We start from the raw sequence: 18,237 nt of genomic DNA on the forward strand, positions 1-18,237 counted from the left end.
TGGTACAAAGAAGGGAATGAGTAAAGAGAGATGTGTTGGGGACTTAAAATATCCTGACTTCATATACATTTTTTGTGACTTTTTTTTTCTTTGAGACAGAGTTTAGTTCTTCTTGCCCAGGCTGGAGTGCAGTGTTGTGATCTTGGCTTGTTGCAACCTCTACCTCCTGGGTTCAAGTGATTCTCCTACCTCAGCCTCCGAGTAGCTGGAATTAGAGGCATGTGCTGCCATGCCCGTCTAATTTTATGTTTTTAGTAGAGACAAGATTTTGCCATGTTGGTCAGGCAGGTCTCGAACTCCTGACCTCAGGTGATCCACTCGCCTTGGTCTCCCAAAGTGTTGGGTTTATAGGCGCGAGCCACCATGCCTGGCTGTAAAATTTTTAATAAGCAATTCTTATAAGAGATTGTGTTCACTATTATCCATTTGCCCCTCCAGACCCTCTTCCTGCTCTGTTCTATGGCCCAGGAATTGGACCTCTGTGACCTGCATTACCTTGGACCCTTGCCTTCCAGTTGGGTTCGACCAATGACAGGCACGCTGGCTGCTTCCTGCCCATGGGCTGGCAGGGGTCATGTGCCTCTACTGAGGGTCATCACCCATTTGGGCAGGTCTCCCCTGCTGCTATAGCTACTGCTCTCCCAGGTTCCACTAACTGCTCCCTAGTGTTGCCCCTGCAGCCTAGAAATAGCAAAGGTATCCTTTTGCTGCCAGGGTCAAGGGCATTGCCGTCCCTTCTGAGTTTCCCTGAACTCCATACAAATAGTCCTTTAACAAATTTTCTTCAGTGACTCCTTTTAGGTATGTGCTCTCTTTCCTGCTGGGACCCTGATTGATCCAGAGACATGTCTAAAAGTTATATAAAAATAGGGGTGAGGGGAGGCTAACCCATCTGTGGGTTGTAATTTGTGGGCTGTGATTTTACAACTAGAAGTAGTGCCCCCAGTGAAAATTGTAAGCCTGTGAAGTCTAGAGTTGGGTGGGAAAGACATGAATTAAATACTGTTTCCCTTCTAAGATAGGGCTCCCAAAAGCCTTGACTTAGTAAGTACACAGAGAAAAAATATGGCACAAAATTACCTTGGACCTAAAAACTAAAGGTCCATTTCCTTATCTATAATCCCTGCCTGTACTAGGGGGTTGGAGAGAAGGGTACCACTTAATTATTTTTCTTTTCTTTTCTTTTTTTTTTTTGAGGTGATGGGTATTTTAATTAGCTTAATTATTCTACATTGTATACATGTATCAAAATATCACACTGTACTCCATAAATATAACACAATTATGATTTGTCATTAATAATTTTTTTTAAAAAAATAATTAAGGCTGGGCACAGGCCAGTGTGTCTGAGGGATAGCTGTATTCCCATGCCAAAATCATGGGATGATTTCACCTGCAGTCTAGATGGAACTTTGTACCCATGACAGTAACTCCCCATTCCTTCATTCCCCCCGACCCCTCCAGCCTCTGGCAGCCACATTCTACTCTCTGCTTCTAAAATGTCAACGTTTTTAAGGATTCCCCATGTAAGTGAGATCACATGATATCTGTCTTTCTGTACCTGGATTATTTCAGGGTCTCACTCTGTCACCCAGGCTGGAGTGCAGTGGCACTCAGCTCACTGCAACCTCCACCTCCTGGGTTCAAGCGATTCTCTTGCCTCAGCCTCCTGAGTAGCAGGGACCCTAGGTGCCCGCCACCACACCTGGCTAATTTTTGTATTTTTAGCAGAGACAGGTTTTCACCGTGTTGGCCAGGCTGGTCTCAAACTCCTCACCTCAGGTGATCCACCCACCTTGGCCTCCCAAAGTGCTGGGATCACAGGTGTGAGCCACTGCACCCAGCCTTAATTATTTCTTTTAAAAAATATATCAATTGACAAATCATAATTGTGTTGTATTTATGGAGTACAGTGTGATATTTTGATATTTGTATACGATGTAGAATAAGCTAATTAAAATACCCATTACCTCACTTACTTAACATTTTTTTTGGAATTTACTTTTTCAGTTAGTTATCTTGAAGTACACAAAACATTATGGCTGACTATAGTCACCCTCTTGTGCAACAGATGTCAAAATATATTCCTGCAGTCTAGCTGAAACTTCATATCCCTGACAGTAACTCCACATTCCCTTGCTCCACCCCCACCCCTCCAGCCTCTGGGAACCATTGTTCTACTCTTTACTTCTCTGAATTCAATGTTTTCTAGGATTCCACATATAAGTGTGATCACATGATATTTGTCTTTCTGTGACGGGATTCTTTTGCTTAACATAATGCCTTCTAGAGTCATCCCTGTCATTCCCAAATGACAAAATTTTATTCTTTTTTGAAGGTGAATACTATTCCATTGTGTATATACTCCACATTTTCTGTATTCATTTGTCTGTTGATGGACTCTTAGGCTGATTCCATATCTTGGCTACTATGAATAGTACTGCAATTAACACAGGAGTACAGATATTCCTGTGACACACTGATTTCAATTCCTTTGGATATACTTCCAGTAGTTCTATTTTTCATTTTCTGAGGAACTGCCATACTGTTTTCCATAATGGCTATACCAATTTACATTTCTACCCACAGTGTACACGGGTTCTGGAAGGGTTCCACTTAAAATAACTAAGAGAAAGGGCCAAGTACTGCTTAGTAATGTAGACAGTTCATTCAAGAGGCACCTTCCCACTCCAGACAACCCATGCACAACTAAAACTGCATAAAATATAAAAGAAAGGTAGAAAAAGAGCATCCTATATTCCTATATCCCTCCACCTCTGTCTCTTGTCCCCGGCAAACCCCAGAGGATTTGGAAGAAGTGAACACTTGGTACTGCAGATTGCAAGAACAAATAGGACTGTGTTTTCTTATCAACATTTCCCACATGGCCTGGCATCTCTCAGGCTCTAGGTTACAAAATGCAGTGAGGAAGATGTGCTCCTAAGAGGTTTGTACATCATTGTAAAACCCAAGCATTGAATGAAAGACAAAACAAAACAAAACAAAACCCACAGAGGCAGTTTCTCCCCCTAGCAAAAGACTTAGGGGGAAGGGGGAAAAAAAAACACCAAAAGAAATCGCGTCTCAAATAAAAGATGCATCAGCTGTGAGAATCCACATGATTTATTTCCAGGACTCCAATCCACCTCAGCCACAGAGTTGCAGATTCAGGCTCACTTTCCAAAAGTGGTTAAATTAGGAGTCATCAAATCCAGGGTTCTGGGACTCCCGGAGCGTACTGTTTTCTAAATCACTTTGATCCGGTCTCCTCTCTTGGACAACTGTCTTCATCAATAGCTTCCCTTATCCAGCGACCCTGGGTTTCCACACTTTGAAAACTTACTCGGATGAGCATGCTGATTTTTAAGCAAGCACAGTCTTATGAATAGGATATAATTTCTGGGCAACTTCACCAACTCTATTGATTTCCCTGGTTGCCATTTAAGTTGTCTATCACCTACTGAAGCCAATTCCATGCTCCTTTGTAGTTAACTAGCCTTATTTGTAAAATAAAGTCAAGTCTGTATTGAAATAAACCTTAAATCAACACTGAAATCATTAAAACACCTGCAAACACACAGAGCTTTGGGTCGATTTTACCCACTGCTTCCCTCACAATAGTTATCTGGGAATATCACAGAATTGGCCATTCCAAAGAAGATAATTTCCCCACTTATTAAAGGGTTAAACATCAAGACTAATATTTTTTGCCTGAGTGATTTGTGGGAAGCTTGTAGGAAGCATTTTAGAAATGCATCTCATAACGAAATTACAGACACAAAGGAGCCATGTTCATAAAGGGTCAAATCTGGACAGTGATTAGTGGGAGCAAGCATTTTTGTCTCTTCTCTCTTACTCTTCTTTGTCATTAGGCTCTTGGAGGTGTGGGTGACTTTGGGGTCCCTTGGGAATTTTCTTGGCAGTATCCTCCTAATTTTGTGTTTATCAGCTTTCCTATCTGTGACAGTGGCTGTGGTGCTTGCTGTCCCAGCCAGCCCTAATGTTCCAAACCTTCACGCCTTTCATCTCATTGTTACCATTTCTCCTCTTCCCTCAGATCCTCCTTGCCCTGCCTCCTCACCCTTCACACAGGATGCCAGTCCCTTCTAGATCACATCTACCATCAGCATGCTTGTCTCTAGGCCAGTGCATCGCTCAGGCCAGTGTTATCCCCACCTCTCTCTTCTAGATCTCTGCTTTTCTTTTCTTTCTTTCTTTGTTTTTAAACTAGCAAAGACCTTTTCTGAATATACTGCCAGCTTCAGGTTCCAGAAGGCTAGTAAAATATGTATTTTAGGGTATTGATTTTTTCAAGGTCTATTAGCTTCTTTCTTGACAAAGCAAGCTTAACTAAGGAACATCACATCGGTCTTACAAAGTAACTCTCAAAATCAGCCTCGCTCCATTCCATCCAGAATGGGCCTGAATTTGGACTGAGTCCAGGAGGAGTCCACAAGGCTCCCATTTGTTACTGTCACCACATTCCAAATCCACAAGGCGGCACAGTGGAAGAGGTGCCAGTAGGCAGCAATTCTTTCAGTATGCTTCCTGAAACCAGGCCACACTGCAAACTTAGCTTTACCTAGTGGGTAAGTTAGCACTATCGCCAGCTGCTACTAAATTCATGTAGACAGCCAAAGACACACTCATAAATTAGGGAACTCTCCGTAATTCCCTAGAATGTCCAAGCATAATAAACCATTATTCTTCTTTCTAATAACTATATCCACCATCCAAGGCTAAATACCAGCACAAGACGGATAATCAACGAGTACCATACAGGAAAAAGAACTGTGAAGAGAGATCAAGAGGACTCCACAAAAGCAACCTTAAGAAATACACAGGGGAACTACAAAAGCAAGAACGAACCAAACCCAAAATTAGAAGAAGGAAAGAAATAATAAAGATCAGAATAGAAATAAATGAAATTGAGACTAAAAAAAAAGACCAACAAAATTAAAAACTTGGTTTTTGAAAAGTCACACAAAATCAACAAACTTTTACCTAGACTAGGGAAAAAAAAAGAAAAGCCAAATAAATAAAATCACAGACAGAAAAGGAAACATTACAACTTCTGTGACAGAAATACACAGAAATAATTAGAGACTATTATGAACAACTACACACCAACAAATGGGAAAACCTAGAAGAAATGGATGAATTCTGGACACACACACAACCTACCAAGATCGAATCATGAAGTAATAGAAACCCTGAATAGAACAATAACAAGTAATGAGTTCAAAGCAGTGATATAACGTCCTCCATCAAAGAAAAGACCAGGACCTGATGGATTCACTGCTGAATGCTGAATTCTATCAAACATTTAAAGAAAACTAATACCAATTCTTCTCAAACTCTTTTAGAAAGAGGAAATCTTTCGAACTCATTCTACAAAACCAGCATTACCCTAATATCTAAATCAGACGAAGACACAGCAAAAAAAAGAAAACTATAGGCCAATATCGCTAATAAACAAAGATGCAAAAATCATCAACAAAATAGTAGTAAACAGAATTCAACAACACATTAAAAAGACCCTTCACCATGATCAACAGGGATTCATCTCAGAGATGCAAGGATGGTTCAACATACACAAATCAATAAATGTCATATGTCACCTGACAAAATCAAAGACCAAAACATATAATTTCCATAATGCTAAAAAAGCATTCAATAAAATTCAACATCCTCATGATAAAAAACAAAAACAAAAACAAAACAAACAAGAACGCTCAACAAATCGAGTATAGTAGGAACATACCTTAAGATGATAAAAGCCATATATGATAAACCTATGGCTAACATCACACTGAATTGGAATACATTGAAAGCCTTTCGACTAAGATCTAGTACAAGTCAAGGCTGACCACTTTCGCCACTTTTATTCAACATAGTACTGGAAGTCCTACCCAAGGCAATTAGGCAAGAGAAAGAAATAAAGGGCAACTAAACTGGAAAAGAAGTCGTCAGATTATCCTTGTTTGCAGACAACATGATTTTTATATTTGGAAAAACCTAAAGACTCCAACCAAAAAACTCTTAGACCTGATAAATGAATTTAATAAAGTTGCAGGATACAAAACCAACACACGGAAATTAGCAGCATTTCTACATGTTAACAACAACCAATCTGAAAAAGAAATCAAGAAAGTAATCTCATTTATAAGGGTTACAAATAAAATGCCTAGGAATAAATTTAAGCAAGGTGAAACATCTCTAAGAAAAATGATAAAACATTGATGAAAGAAATTAGAAAGGACACACAAAAAATGCAAAAATATACCATGTTCACGATGGAAAGAATTAATATTGTTAAAATGTCCATACTACACAAAGTGATTTACAGATTCACTGCAATCCCTATCAAAATATCAATGACATTCTTTACAGAAACAGGAAAAAAAAAAAAAATCTGTATGGAACCACAAAAGACCCTTAATAGCCAAAGCAATCCTGAGCAAAAATAGAACAAAGCTGAAAGCATCACACTACCTGATTTCAAAGTATACTAAAAAGCTATAGTAACCCAAACAGCACGGTACTGGCATAAAAGGAGACACAAAGACCAGTGAAACAAAACAGAGAACCCAAATATGTATCCATACACTTATAGTTAACTCATTTTTGACAAAGTTTCTAAGAACATACACTGGGGAAGAGACAGTCTCTTTAATAAATGTTGCTGGAAAAACTAGATATCCATATACAGAAGAATGAAACTAAATCCCCATTTTCTACCACATTAAAAAAAAATTGACTCAAAATAAGATTAAAGATTTAAATTAAGACCAAAAGCTATAAAACGACTAGAATAAAACATTGGGGAAATGCTACAGGACATTGGTTTGGGCAAATATTTTGTTTGGGTCAGACCACAAAAGCACAAGCAATAAAATAAAAGCAAAAATCGACAAATGGGATTACATCAAGCAGAAAACCTTCTGCAGAATAAAGGAAACAATTAACAAAGTGAAGAGATAGCCTACAGAATGGGAAAAAACATTTGCAAAATATTCTGAGAAGGGATTAATAACCAGAATATATAAGGAATTCAAACAACTCAATAGCAAAAACCAAACAAACAAAAATCCAAGTAATCCAATTAGAAAATGGGCAAAAGACTTGTATAGACATTTCTCAAAAGAAGACATACAAATGGCAAAAAAAATATATGAGAGAAAAAATGGTTACTTCATTAATCATCAGGGAAATGCAAATCAAAATCACAATGGAACATAATTTCACTCAGTTAAAATGGCTTCTATTAAAAGACAGGGAGTAACAGATGCTGGTGAGAATATGGAGAAAGAGGAACCCTTATACACTGTATGAAAAACAGCAAGGAGGTTCCTCATAAAATTAAAAATAAAACTACCACATGATTCAGCAATCCCACTGCTGGGTATATATCCAAAGGAACTGAAATCAGTATTATCGAAGAGATATCTGCACTCCTATGCTTACTGTGGTACTATTCACAATAGCCAAGATATGGCATCAACCCAAGAGACCAGCAATGGATTAAAAAATGTGGTGTATACACACTATGAAATATCATTCAGCCAAAAAATAGAATGAAATCCTCTCATTTACAGTAACATGGATAGAACGGGAGGTTACCATGTGACATAAGCCAGGACTATAAAGACAAGTATCAAATGTTCTCACTTGTATGTGAGAGCTTAAAAAAGCGGATCTCATGGAGGTAGAGTGTAGAATGGTGGTTACCAGAGGCTGGGAAAAGGGAGAGAGGAAGGGATAAAAAGACACTGGTTAATGGGTACAAAAATACAGTTAGATAAAAGGAGTAAGTTCTAGCATTTGACAATATAGTAGGAAAATTATCGTTAAGAGTAGTTTATTGTATGTTTCAAAATAACTAGAAGAGATCTAATATTTCCAACACAAAGAAAAGATAAATGTTTGAGGTGACGGAGAACCCAATCCCTCTGATTTGATCATGACACACTGTATACGTGTATCAAATATCACATGTAAAATATGTACAACTAGGATATATTAATTAAAAAACCCCCACAACAACAAAACCCTCTAAAACAGGCGTCCCCAAACTGCGGCCCCCTGAGGCCATTTATCCAGCCCCCCGCCGCACTTCAGGAAGGGGCACCTCTTTCATTGGTGGTCAGTGAGAGGAGCACAGTATGTGGCGGCCCTCCAACAGTCTGAGGGACAGTGAACTGGCCCCCTGTGTAAAAAGTCTGGGGACGCCTGCTCTAAAACTACATCCATGGAATAAAACTTTTTGAAAGAGTTTTAAGAAAATGTTTTTCAAAAGGTGAAATTAATGTTCTGCCAAGTGGAGGTCTTTATGTTCATAATTGCAGCTGAAAATACTTTTGTTTTGTGAAAGCAACAGCAGATTTCTTTTGCAACAGAACTGAACATTTGGTGGACAGTGCTTGTTAAGAACAAAAGACTTAAACACTCTAGCTATGTTTAGTAATGCTTTGCTCAAATACTATTCCTAAATGTTCATTTACCTGAGTTATTTTTGGTTAAATATGCTTTACAAAGTATATTTCTAAAGTCAGTTAACTTTATAAAGTTAATTCCCAAAATTTATATTTTGAAATAAACCACAGAAACAGAATGCTAACTAATAGCAATGTTTTCTGTTTTAAGGCAATTATGAAAATAGCTATCCAATAAAAGAAGATTGCTAAGGTCTGAGTGTGTCACCCCAAGTTCATGTGTTGGAAACTTAATCCCTAATCCAACAGTGTTAAAAGGTGGGACATTTCAGAGGTGATTACATATGAGGGTTCTGCTCTCATAAATAAGTTGATGTCATTATCACCGGATGGGTTAGTTATCAAGAGTGGGCTTGTGATAAAAGTGAGTTCAGCCAGGCCCGGTGGCTCATGCCTGTAATCCTAGCACTTTGGGAGGCCAAGGCGGGAAGATCACCTGAGGTTGGGAGTTCGAGATCAGCCTGACCAACATGGACAAACCCGTCTCTACTAAAAATATAAAAATACAAAAATCAACCAGGCATGGTGGTGCATGCCTGTAATCCCAGCTACTCAGGAGGCTGAGGCAGGAGAATCACTGATTCTGCGAGGCGGAAGTTGCGGTGAGCCAAGATCGCACCACTGCACTCTAGCCTAGGCAACAAGAGCAAAACTCTTGTCTCAAAAAAAAAAAAGGAAAGTGAGTTCAGCTCCCCCTTGCTCTCTCCCTCTCACCCTACAATGTAGGATGATGACGCAAGGCCCTTGCCAGAGCCCTACAACATAGGATGATGACGCAAGGCCCTTGCCAGAGGCTGACACCTTGATACTAGACTTTGCAGCCTCCAGAGCTATGAGGAAATACATTCCTGTTCTTTATAAATTACCCAGTCTCAGCTATTCTATTGTAGCAGTAGCCTCCAGAGCTATGAGGAAACACATTCCTATTCTTTGTAAATTACGCAGTCTCAGGTATTCTACTGTAGCAGTATAAACCAACTAAGACAGAGATCCACCTACAAAAAAATACCTTGGATTAGGGCTAACTTTGATTTTCAAACAAGGTACCAAATGTGTCTTTTGAATTTTATTTATAATTTCTCCTTAAGATCATGACATTTCAATGGTGACTTTAATACACCAAAAACATTTAAATTAATAGCCAGCAATGAATAAGAATAAAAATCCACAAAATAATCTAAATTATTTTTCCCTAATATCTGTCCATGTACACACTATCTAAGAATTAGCCAGGAAACCTTGGTAATTTTTTATTTTTAACTTTCTGCTTTTCCATTTTAAATAACAAAATGTCTTCAGGTAACTCTGCAAGTATGCTCAGGTGGGAATTTACTGAGCACCTCCTCTGGTCCAGGCACCATTCCAGCCTCTTCACAAACATTCACTTGTTTAGTCCTCATAGGACTACAACTATAGGAAATAGGGAGAAGGGGTTTGTGGTAGGCAGAATAACGGCCCCACAAAGATGCCCTATTTCTACATGGCAAGAGGGTCTACTATCCCGGATTACCCAGGTCAGACCGATGTAAACACTCTGTTCCCCAGGGGGAGGGAGGAGTGTCACACAGATTTGGAAAACAACTGAGAAGTGGGACGATAATCTGGAGCTGGCGAGGTGGCTGTGCATGTACAACAGGATCTTCCCTGGAAGCCCCTACATCTTCAGAAAAGTTATTCAACTCCCAAGGTGCTGTGTGCGACTGGCTTTGGATCCAATCCAACGGCGATGAGGTTGGGTTTCCTATTTGGGTCTCATGTGCTATATGAACAAATACTGAGTGCAGAGACAAACAAGTGTCCTATGAAGAAATATAACAGCAAATATGCAACATAGGCAAAATTCAACTTAAATATTGTTGAACAAAACTTACAGGAGACCACCGTTTTGGACCAAACTCCTCTACTAGGCCACAACAAAATGAAGTCAGTCATATTAAATGCCATATAATCAAACTGAACCTTTATTTATTTATTTTTTTTTTTTTGAGATGGAGTCTCATTCTTCTTGTCCAACTGGAGTGCAGTGGCATGGTCTCGGCTCACTGCAACCTCCACCTCTTGGGTTCAAGAGATTCTCTTGCCTCACCCTCCTGAGTAGCTGGGATTACAGGCACATGCCACCACGCCTGGCTAATTTTTCTATTTGTAGTAGAGACGGGATTCTTATTTAACAATGATGTCTCCCAGCGAGATTCGCTATGTTTTAAAAGTGCAGCTAATTTTAACTTACCTCCTCCTGATAGGCCAGTCCAGCCTCATACAGTTTAATGAAGAGATACTGAGTCCACTTGTAGTAATCTGGCAAACAAGTAGTTATTTCCTGCCAACAAAGAAAAAAAAATCATGTATAGACCATTATACACATCCTCCTGCCATGCACGCATCAGCCTTGCAACTGAATTTCGAAAGTAATGAAATCACAAAAATATTTACCAGCTCAAAATATTTTCACCAATTTGTAAAGTAAGGGGAGCCGCAATGTATTCAAGAAAGAGATCTTATTGAAATGCCGCCTACACCTATCTGAGGGCATGTTCAGAAACTGAGCTTCAAGTCTTAAGCACACCTTCTGCCCACTCATCCATGGCACTAACAAGTGAATTACATTGTCCAAAATTGGGTATTAACATTTTTTTGTCAGCACAAACATACATTGGGGGCCTGATGCTTATTCACAAATGTAGCTCATTTTGAAGGCAATCACAAAATTCAAGAGGAATATTTGCCTGCCTCAGTATGAGCCTCATTTGAAAATAAATCTTGTGTTTCCACATATAACTGGGGCCTAGTGGCTCCTTCAGACTCCGTATATTCCATTTTTTTTCCATTATGTGAATCAGGCTGTTGTCTATTTAGGAAGAACAATTAAAAACATTAAACTTAGTAAGAAACCACTTGGTTTATATTTCCAAGCCTAAATCTCAACAGAATTTACGGTTGTGAAGTCAAATCAGCTTAAAACCTCCACACTATCACACGTTTCTTTTCTAGTGCTCTTTAACTTCAAAAAGTGGTTAATGCAGAAATGAATGATGGCAGGGGATGTTTCAAATGATCCCATTTGTAAAAGACTTTTTTTTATTTTTTATTTTTAAGAGACAGGAGTCTTGCTCTGTCACCAACGCTGAAGTGCAGCGGTGTGATCATGCCTCACTGTAGTCTCGAACTCCTGGGCTCAAGTGATCCTCCCTCCCCAGCCTCCCCAGTAGCTGGGACTACAGGTATGTGCCACCATACCTGATAACAAACTTTTGATAGAATGTATACTTTTACCAAAAGTGCAAACAACTCAATCCTCCTTAAGGTGAATAAACAGACAGCTTCACGGGCACGAGGGCATGTGGTAGGAACTAAGCAAGGTGTCAGGTAAACATCTGTGTCCCCAGTAGGCTGTTTTTGTTACGTAAGATGCCTGAGTCATTTTGTGTGCTGTTTTAGAAAAATAGCACAGTAAGAACGATTAGAAAATAATTCTTTTAAAGGGGAAATAACTCAACTCTGACTCTTGGCTCTACCTTTCCACTTCGAGGTAATTAGTAAACCACCAGCCAGTCAAAGGGCTTTGCCCGCATTATAGCCGTCCACCTAGGCCAGCCTCCACAACACCAGAGCCATAATTTCTGAGCCACGCATACAGTGCAGCCTGCTCTGACTTCCAGCAACTTCACAGATGTTTACAGGGGCGTCGTGCACAAAGATCTTCACCAACTCAAGCACCTAATCAGCACTCTGCCAATGGGCTTGTTACCCCAAACCTCCAAATTCATCCTCATCCATCATCTTTTCCTCCCCATCTACCCCTTCAGCTAGCATGGCACAGAACTTTTTCTCAGTTTTTTAGACAAGCAACTTAAAAACTTCCATTGTTAACAAAACCCAGGGCGGGAAGTTATGTTTGGTCTGTTTCATTTTGCTCATTGTTGTATGCTCAGGTCCTGGCACAACGAGGCACCCAAAATTACTGTTAAAGGAAGAATAAACTAGATATACACATGAACTACTGCACGCTGAATCAAATTTGATTCCTTCATGTAGGCTTCACAACAAAATTCAAATTATTACACTGTGGTCCACAAGATGAACTGGGTGGGGTAGGAGGTATGGGTGAGGGGTGGAGGTAGTATGGTGAAAATATGCTCAGACTGGGTTATCTTTTATCTTTTTAGTTTTAAAAAACCTTTACCCACTAGCAGCTTTAAAAAAGTATGTGAAAGAGGCCGGGCGCGGTGGCTCACGCCTGTAATCCCAGCACTTTGGGAGGCGGAGGCGGGTGGATCATGAGGTCGAGAGATCGAGACCATCCTGGTCAACATGGTGAAACCCTGTCTCTAATAAAAATACAAAAAATTAGCCGGGCATGGTGGCACGTGCCTGTAATCCCAGCTACTCAGGAAGCTGAGGCAGGAGAATTGCCTGAACCCCGGAGGCGGAGGTTGCGGTGAGCCGAGATTGCGCCATTGCACTCCAGACTGGGTAACCAGAGCGAAACTCCGCCTCAAAAAATAAAAAAAAATAAAAAATAAAAAAAGTATGTGAAACTTTTGAGAAAATAATGACAATTGTTAAATCTAAGGGATAGAGGTTCAATATTTTCTTTTCTCTATTTTTCTGTTATTTGAGTTGTTCATAATAAAATATCAAAATACTTTTAGTAAATATATAACACCTAATATATATTATATGTGCAACATATATACAACATATTTTATATATATGCACATATATAAAATATATAAGTATGTTTTTTTCCCCTAAGCCTATGAATCTGCTTCCACAGAATGAGAGTAAAAATGACACAGCAATGAAATAGCATTGCTATTGTCATCTAGGTTCATGGTTTTGAAAATCACTTTTACCGAAAGTAGAAAAAAGAGGATAGATCTAGTCAGGAAAAGCAATGATCTTCATCTAACCAAGCATCAGCCTACTTTCAGTCAAACCTGTAATGAAAGGGCATTCTCTTTGGAAGTGTCAGCTCCGAGGTAAAGGGAGGGGTGGGGAATTACAGGCCCCTGCTTCCACCCTGGCTTCAAATTTGGGTCTGACCTATTTTATTTATATTACCTTTCTGCACATGTCATTTGAAGAAAAAGCAACCTCCTCGATTGCTAAAAGAGGGCAGCTTGAAAACCACTGCCCCAGGACCATTATTCCGGTCACGGTGGTTCTATTTCCAGGTATATTTACAGCACTCACAAGTTGCATCATACTGAAGTGTGTGACTCACCTGCACACAGGAGGCTGGGAGTGCCCTGAGGAAGACACTGTGCTCCTGTCCCTTTTATTCCCATCTGCTGCACACAGGGCCCAGGCACTGACTGACCCTCAGCAATGTCCACTCCATGAAGAAGTGCCAGAACAGATACTTGCAACAGGAGTTCAGTCTCACAAGGATCATAAACACGGTTGGGTTATTCCAGCAGAAGTTCTAAAAAACTCCTTTCGTTAGCCCACAGTCTTAAAGAAAGTAGGGGTTTCTTCCAAAATAAAAGTCCGTGCTCCCTCACCTGCACCAAATTTCCAGCTCTCTAAAATCCCCTCCCACAATGTGGGAGCTCCCTCCAGGATTTTCCCTCTAAAATTTCCTCCCACATTCTTTGTAAAAGGCTTTTCTCCTTTCCTTCTCTTTTCTCTACCCAAATAAAATCACCTTTCTGCAACACTTTTTAAGTCCAATACTTGCTTTTTAACCACACGGTCCACCTGCAGTGGCCCCACTGCTTATTCCTTAAAAAGTTAAAAGCCAAAAACCCACAATAATCACCAGCATCCAAAAACAAAAAACCAAACAAACAAAAAAAAAAACAAAAAAACCCAGTTGCAACACCACTCAGAAATGCATCTCCTGAAAGTCATAGGGCCCTCTGGAACCTTCCCAGATTTGTTTATTAAAACAAAGCAAAACAAAAACAGCTCTTTTGAGTCTTCTAATGCTTTATCTCAATCAAAATCATCATCCAAACCATCATTCTGAAATTAAACTGTTGAAAAGCTTTCATTTTAGTCAACTGGCTAGAAATCAAGAATCTATTTTCATATTTTCCCTGGGAAGTGCCTATTCAAAACCCAATTCTGTAGGGTCTTCTAGGGGTTTCAGTAACCACAGATGTGATGTTAATAGTCCTTTCTTCCCCTCTCCAAAGCAAGAGAGCTCAACCGGGAAAATTTCATTCCCCAGAGACCATCTGCAATGACTGCAGACATTTTTGTTTGTCACAACTGGGTGCGTGTATGTTGTGAGTGTGCTACTGGCATCTAGTGGATAGAGGCCAGGAATGCTGCTTAAAAATCCTACAATGAACAAGACAGTCCCCAGAACAACAACCACCAAAAATCACCCAGTCCCAAATGTCAATCAATAGCATCAAGGTGGAGAAACCCCGACCTATGAGTTGAGATTTCTTCAGTTTGAGTCTATAATCACAGGCTGATTAAAGAAGAATCAATCTCTGGTTTTCATTCTATGCATATTGATAACATGTTAAATATCAATGAGCAAAAGTGGAAACATGGAGGTGGTGAAGTGGGTTTCCCTCACTGGTAATAAGTGATTGATTTCACTATCTAAATTTTAGATCATTTAATATGCCTCCAAGTAGTTGTCTGACTTGGAAAATCTATATAATAAATTTCCTATTTCGAAGTTAGAGATGCATACAGTTTTTCTCAATAAAACAAAAGTTTGTCCCTTCCCATGAAAGAGTTGTTGAACAAATAAATGTTTAAAGGTCATTCATGAGAATCTGCCCCACAGTACCCAAATTCCAGACAGAACCCTGCCTGCAACTCTAAGGGGGAACCCTGTGTCTGCGGGGTGGGGCTTCCTGGTGCTCACATCTGCCCACGAGCTGTGGGATAGGACCAACTGGTCAGACTTCTTAGGGAGACCACCACAGAAGTCAAATAAGAGCTGCTTTTCCTTTGGTCTGCTTTTCAAATAAGCCAACACTTACATTAACGCACCATTGTTTTTAATACAAAGTCAGGCAATTCAAAGTTATAGCTACAAAAGCATTGGCAATTCAGCCACACTCCACATCGATCTACATAAAAGTGTCAACTTTTATATCTTCCTGAGCTCTAGAAAGTGCAATCTAGCTGCCAAGAGACCAAATTTATGAATCTGGGATCCCAATTAGAATTGTTCCTCCAAGCTGTATTATTACATTCTATAGTACCTGGTTTTTTACATTAAAAATATTCTGCACATTCACAAGCAACCACAGAGCCCAACACACAACCTGAACTCTCTCAGAACACAAGTGAGGCTCAAAACATCATCTTTTGAGACCTGCCACCCATACCTCAATGACTCTGCACAAATCAACAACTAAGCCAGTCTGGCCATCAGCTCATGAGACACGGTGATCCATCAATGATAAAGTCCAAGAAGGCTGAGCCACGGAGGCTGAACTTACTGTTCCTGATATAAAATAGCACTTGGTCTGTGAAGGAAGAATCGCAGCACTCAGCCATGTACCTCACTGAAGTCTCCTCAGGCTCACACTCCTTGCTCCAGGAAAAGAGCCTGGGAGAGTGTAACCTCAGGAAAGACACTGGAGCCACGTGACTTGCGTTCAAGTCCTTGCATCATCACTAGCTTGTGGCCCTGCCACATTTCCCTATTAGAAAACAGAAGCAATGAAACACACCTTAGAGGGTGGTGCTGTGAGGTCAAAAGGCAATCATGTGTGCGAAACGTAAGGCTGGACTTGCAGGAAAAATCAACAAGTACCACTTCCCTTGGCTTCACTCAGAGTGTGTGATGGGCTGGGTGTGGTGGCTCACGCCTGTAATCCTAACACTTTGGGAGGCTGAGGCAGGGGGATCACCTGAGGTCAGGAGTTAGAGACCAGCCTGGCCAACATGGTGAAACCCTTCTCTACTAAAAATACAAAAAGTAGCCAGGTATGGTGGCGTGCACCTGTAATCCCAGCTACGTGGACGGCTGAGGCAGGAGAACCGCTTAACTCAGAGGTGGAGGTTGCAGTGAGCCAAGATTGTGTCAATGCACTCCAGCCTGGGCAACAGAGCAAGACGCCATCTAAAAAAAAAAAAAAAAACAAAAAAGAGTGTGTGATGGCAGAGGCGAGTGAGGCTGGCTTCATTACCATACCACTCAGAGGTGGGTGATGTACCCAGCCACCTACTGGGGCCTGGCACAAGGGAGAGGAAAGAACTGGGGTAAAAAACAGAGTTCTACTCCTTAACAAATATTAGGATTTTAGCTTTTCGACTAAAAAGAGATGGTGTTTATGAGAGAAAAACACATGACCAGATGGAGAAATCCACACAAGGCTGCTCCCAGTCAGCTCTGGCCGGGGAGGTGGGGGGCCTGCTAGGTTACCTCCACCCCCACACTGCTGCTTGGGCAGGATCTAGTCTTAGTTTCTCGGTCCACTGGCATCTTTGACAATAACTGGCCCCTAGATTTCAGAACAGCTAAAGTCATCAAAGCCCTAATGTATTTCGTTGTCATCACAACCTCATGATATTTAGGTTAGCTACCAGGAATTTAACAAAACAAAAACAAAAACCCGAGGCACCATGTTTATCAAGTCAGTCACGCGGTGGTCCCGTAAGCACAACAGAAAGGTGTGCGGCCACCGGCTTCACAGTTTTTAGCAACAAGGCGTGACTTCGCCTCTCACTGTGAGCCACCCGCCTTCAAAACAATGAGTCTTGGAAACAGAGAAGAGGTGCTTTTTTAAAAAACGATCTTTTGTGATGTGCATTTTTGCCATTTGCAACAGATCAAAAGGAAACGTTTGCGTAGTGATGGCTTTGTCTTTTATCCCTTCCCAGGCCCTTTAATTCTAAAGGGAAGGGTTCTGAAAGCACCATACAGCTCGAAGGCAGAGAAACTCGCCTTGGCATTCCTATTGTGCAGCTTAAAAAAGAAAGTAACAACCCAGGCTACATCAGATGATTCTCACTGATGATGGTGCAAGGTTCCAGTCCATTGCTCTGCATACCTGCTGTGTTGGAAGAGCGGAGAGAGAGGCTCATGAGAAAAGCTGCCAGAATCAGGACACTGACGGCCACTCTCCGGTAAGTCCTCGACACCAAGCACTGGTTCTCAAACTTGGTTATACCGTGGAATTGAACTTTAAAAGTTATTAATGCCTAGGTCCCACCTCTAGAAATTTAACATGGGGCCAGGGTTGAGAACCACTGCAAAGAAGTTCCTCCCAAATACATCTCTCTCCCAAACACTATGTGAAAGACAGGGTCCTGTCCTGCCTTTATGTCTTCACAGAACTTAATGAAACAGACTTAATAGGAGCTAAAAGCATGGTTTGGTTCATATGAAATTTCTATCAGGTTACTCCGACCAACCCCTGTGCTAAGGGGGATCTCTGACGAGCCTGCTCTTGATTCAAAACGTACCTGCATGCCTTAGCCCCACCCCAACACAGATTCTCTTTAGTCCTTACATTCAAACCTTTGTTTTCACAAAACAAACATAATAAAACAAAACAAAACAAAACGGAAAAACTTTAAACCCACCTTCATGGCAATAGATATATAAACTTCATTAGGCAGCTACCTAATGTGCTCAAAGACTAGCTGTTTTAAAATGCCAGACTTTCTGATGGCTCATTTCTCCTGCTGGAAGAGAAATGAGTTTTGAAGAGGAAGCTGGAAAAAACCTAATGAGAATGGCCTTCCCCACCCCCACACCCAACAGGGCTTCAAGGGAGGAGAAAGTGGGGAACAGGGCTATTTCCTCACTTAGATG

The 18,237-nt window shown here is 40.6% G+C and overlaps 1 protein-coding gene across 3 annotated transcripts in view; it reads right to left on the reverse strand.

Moving 5' to 3' along the window:
• Positions 1–18,237, reverse strand: part of LARS2 (leucyl-tRNA synthetase 2, mitochondrial) — a 167,809-nt gene that overhangs the window by 100,611 nt on the left and 48,961 nt on the right. For all 3 annotated transcript variants that reach the window (XM_074403996.1, XM_010336992.3, XM_074403995.1), the window contains one exon: positions 10,726–10,815. In XM_074403996.1, coding sequence (XP_074260097.1) covers positions 10,726–10,815 — 90 coding nt within the window. The remainder of the gene's footprint in view (positions 1–10,725; positions 10,816–18,237) is intronic.

The sequence above is a fragment of the Saimiri boliviensis genome, chromosome 8 (genome assembly GCF_048565385.1).
Source record: "Saimiri boliviensis isolate mSaiBol1 chromosome 8, mSaiBol1.pri, whole genome shotgun sequence".
Taxonomy (NCBI): Eukaryota; Metazoa; Chordata; class Mammalia; order Primates; family Cebidae; genus Saimiri; species Saimiri boliviensis.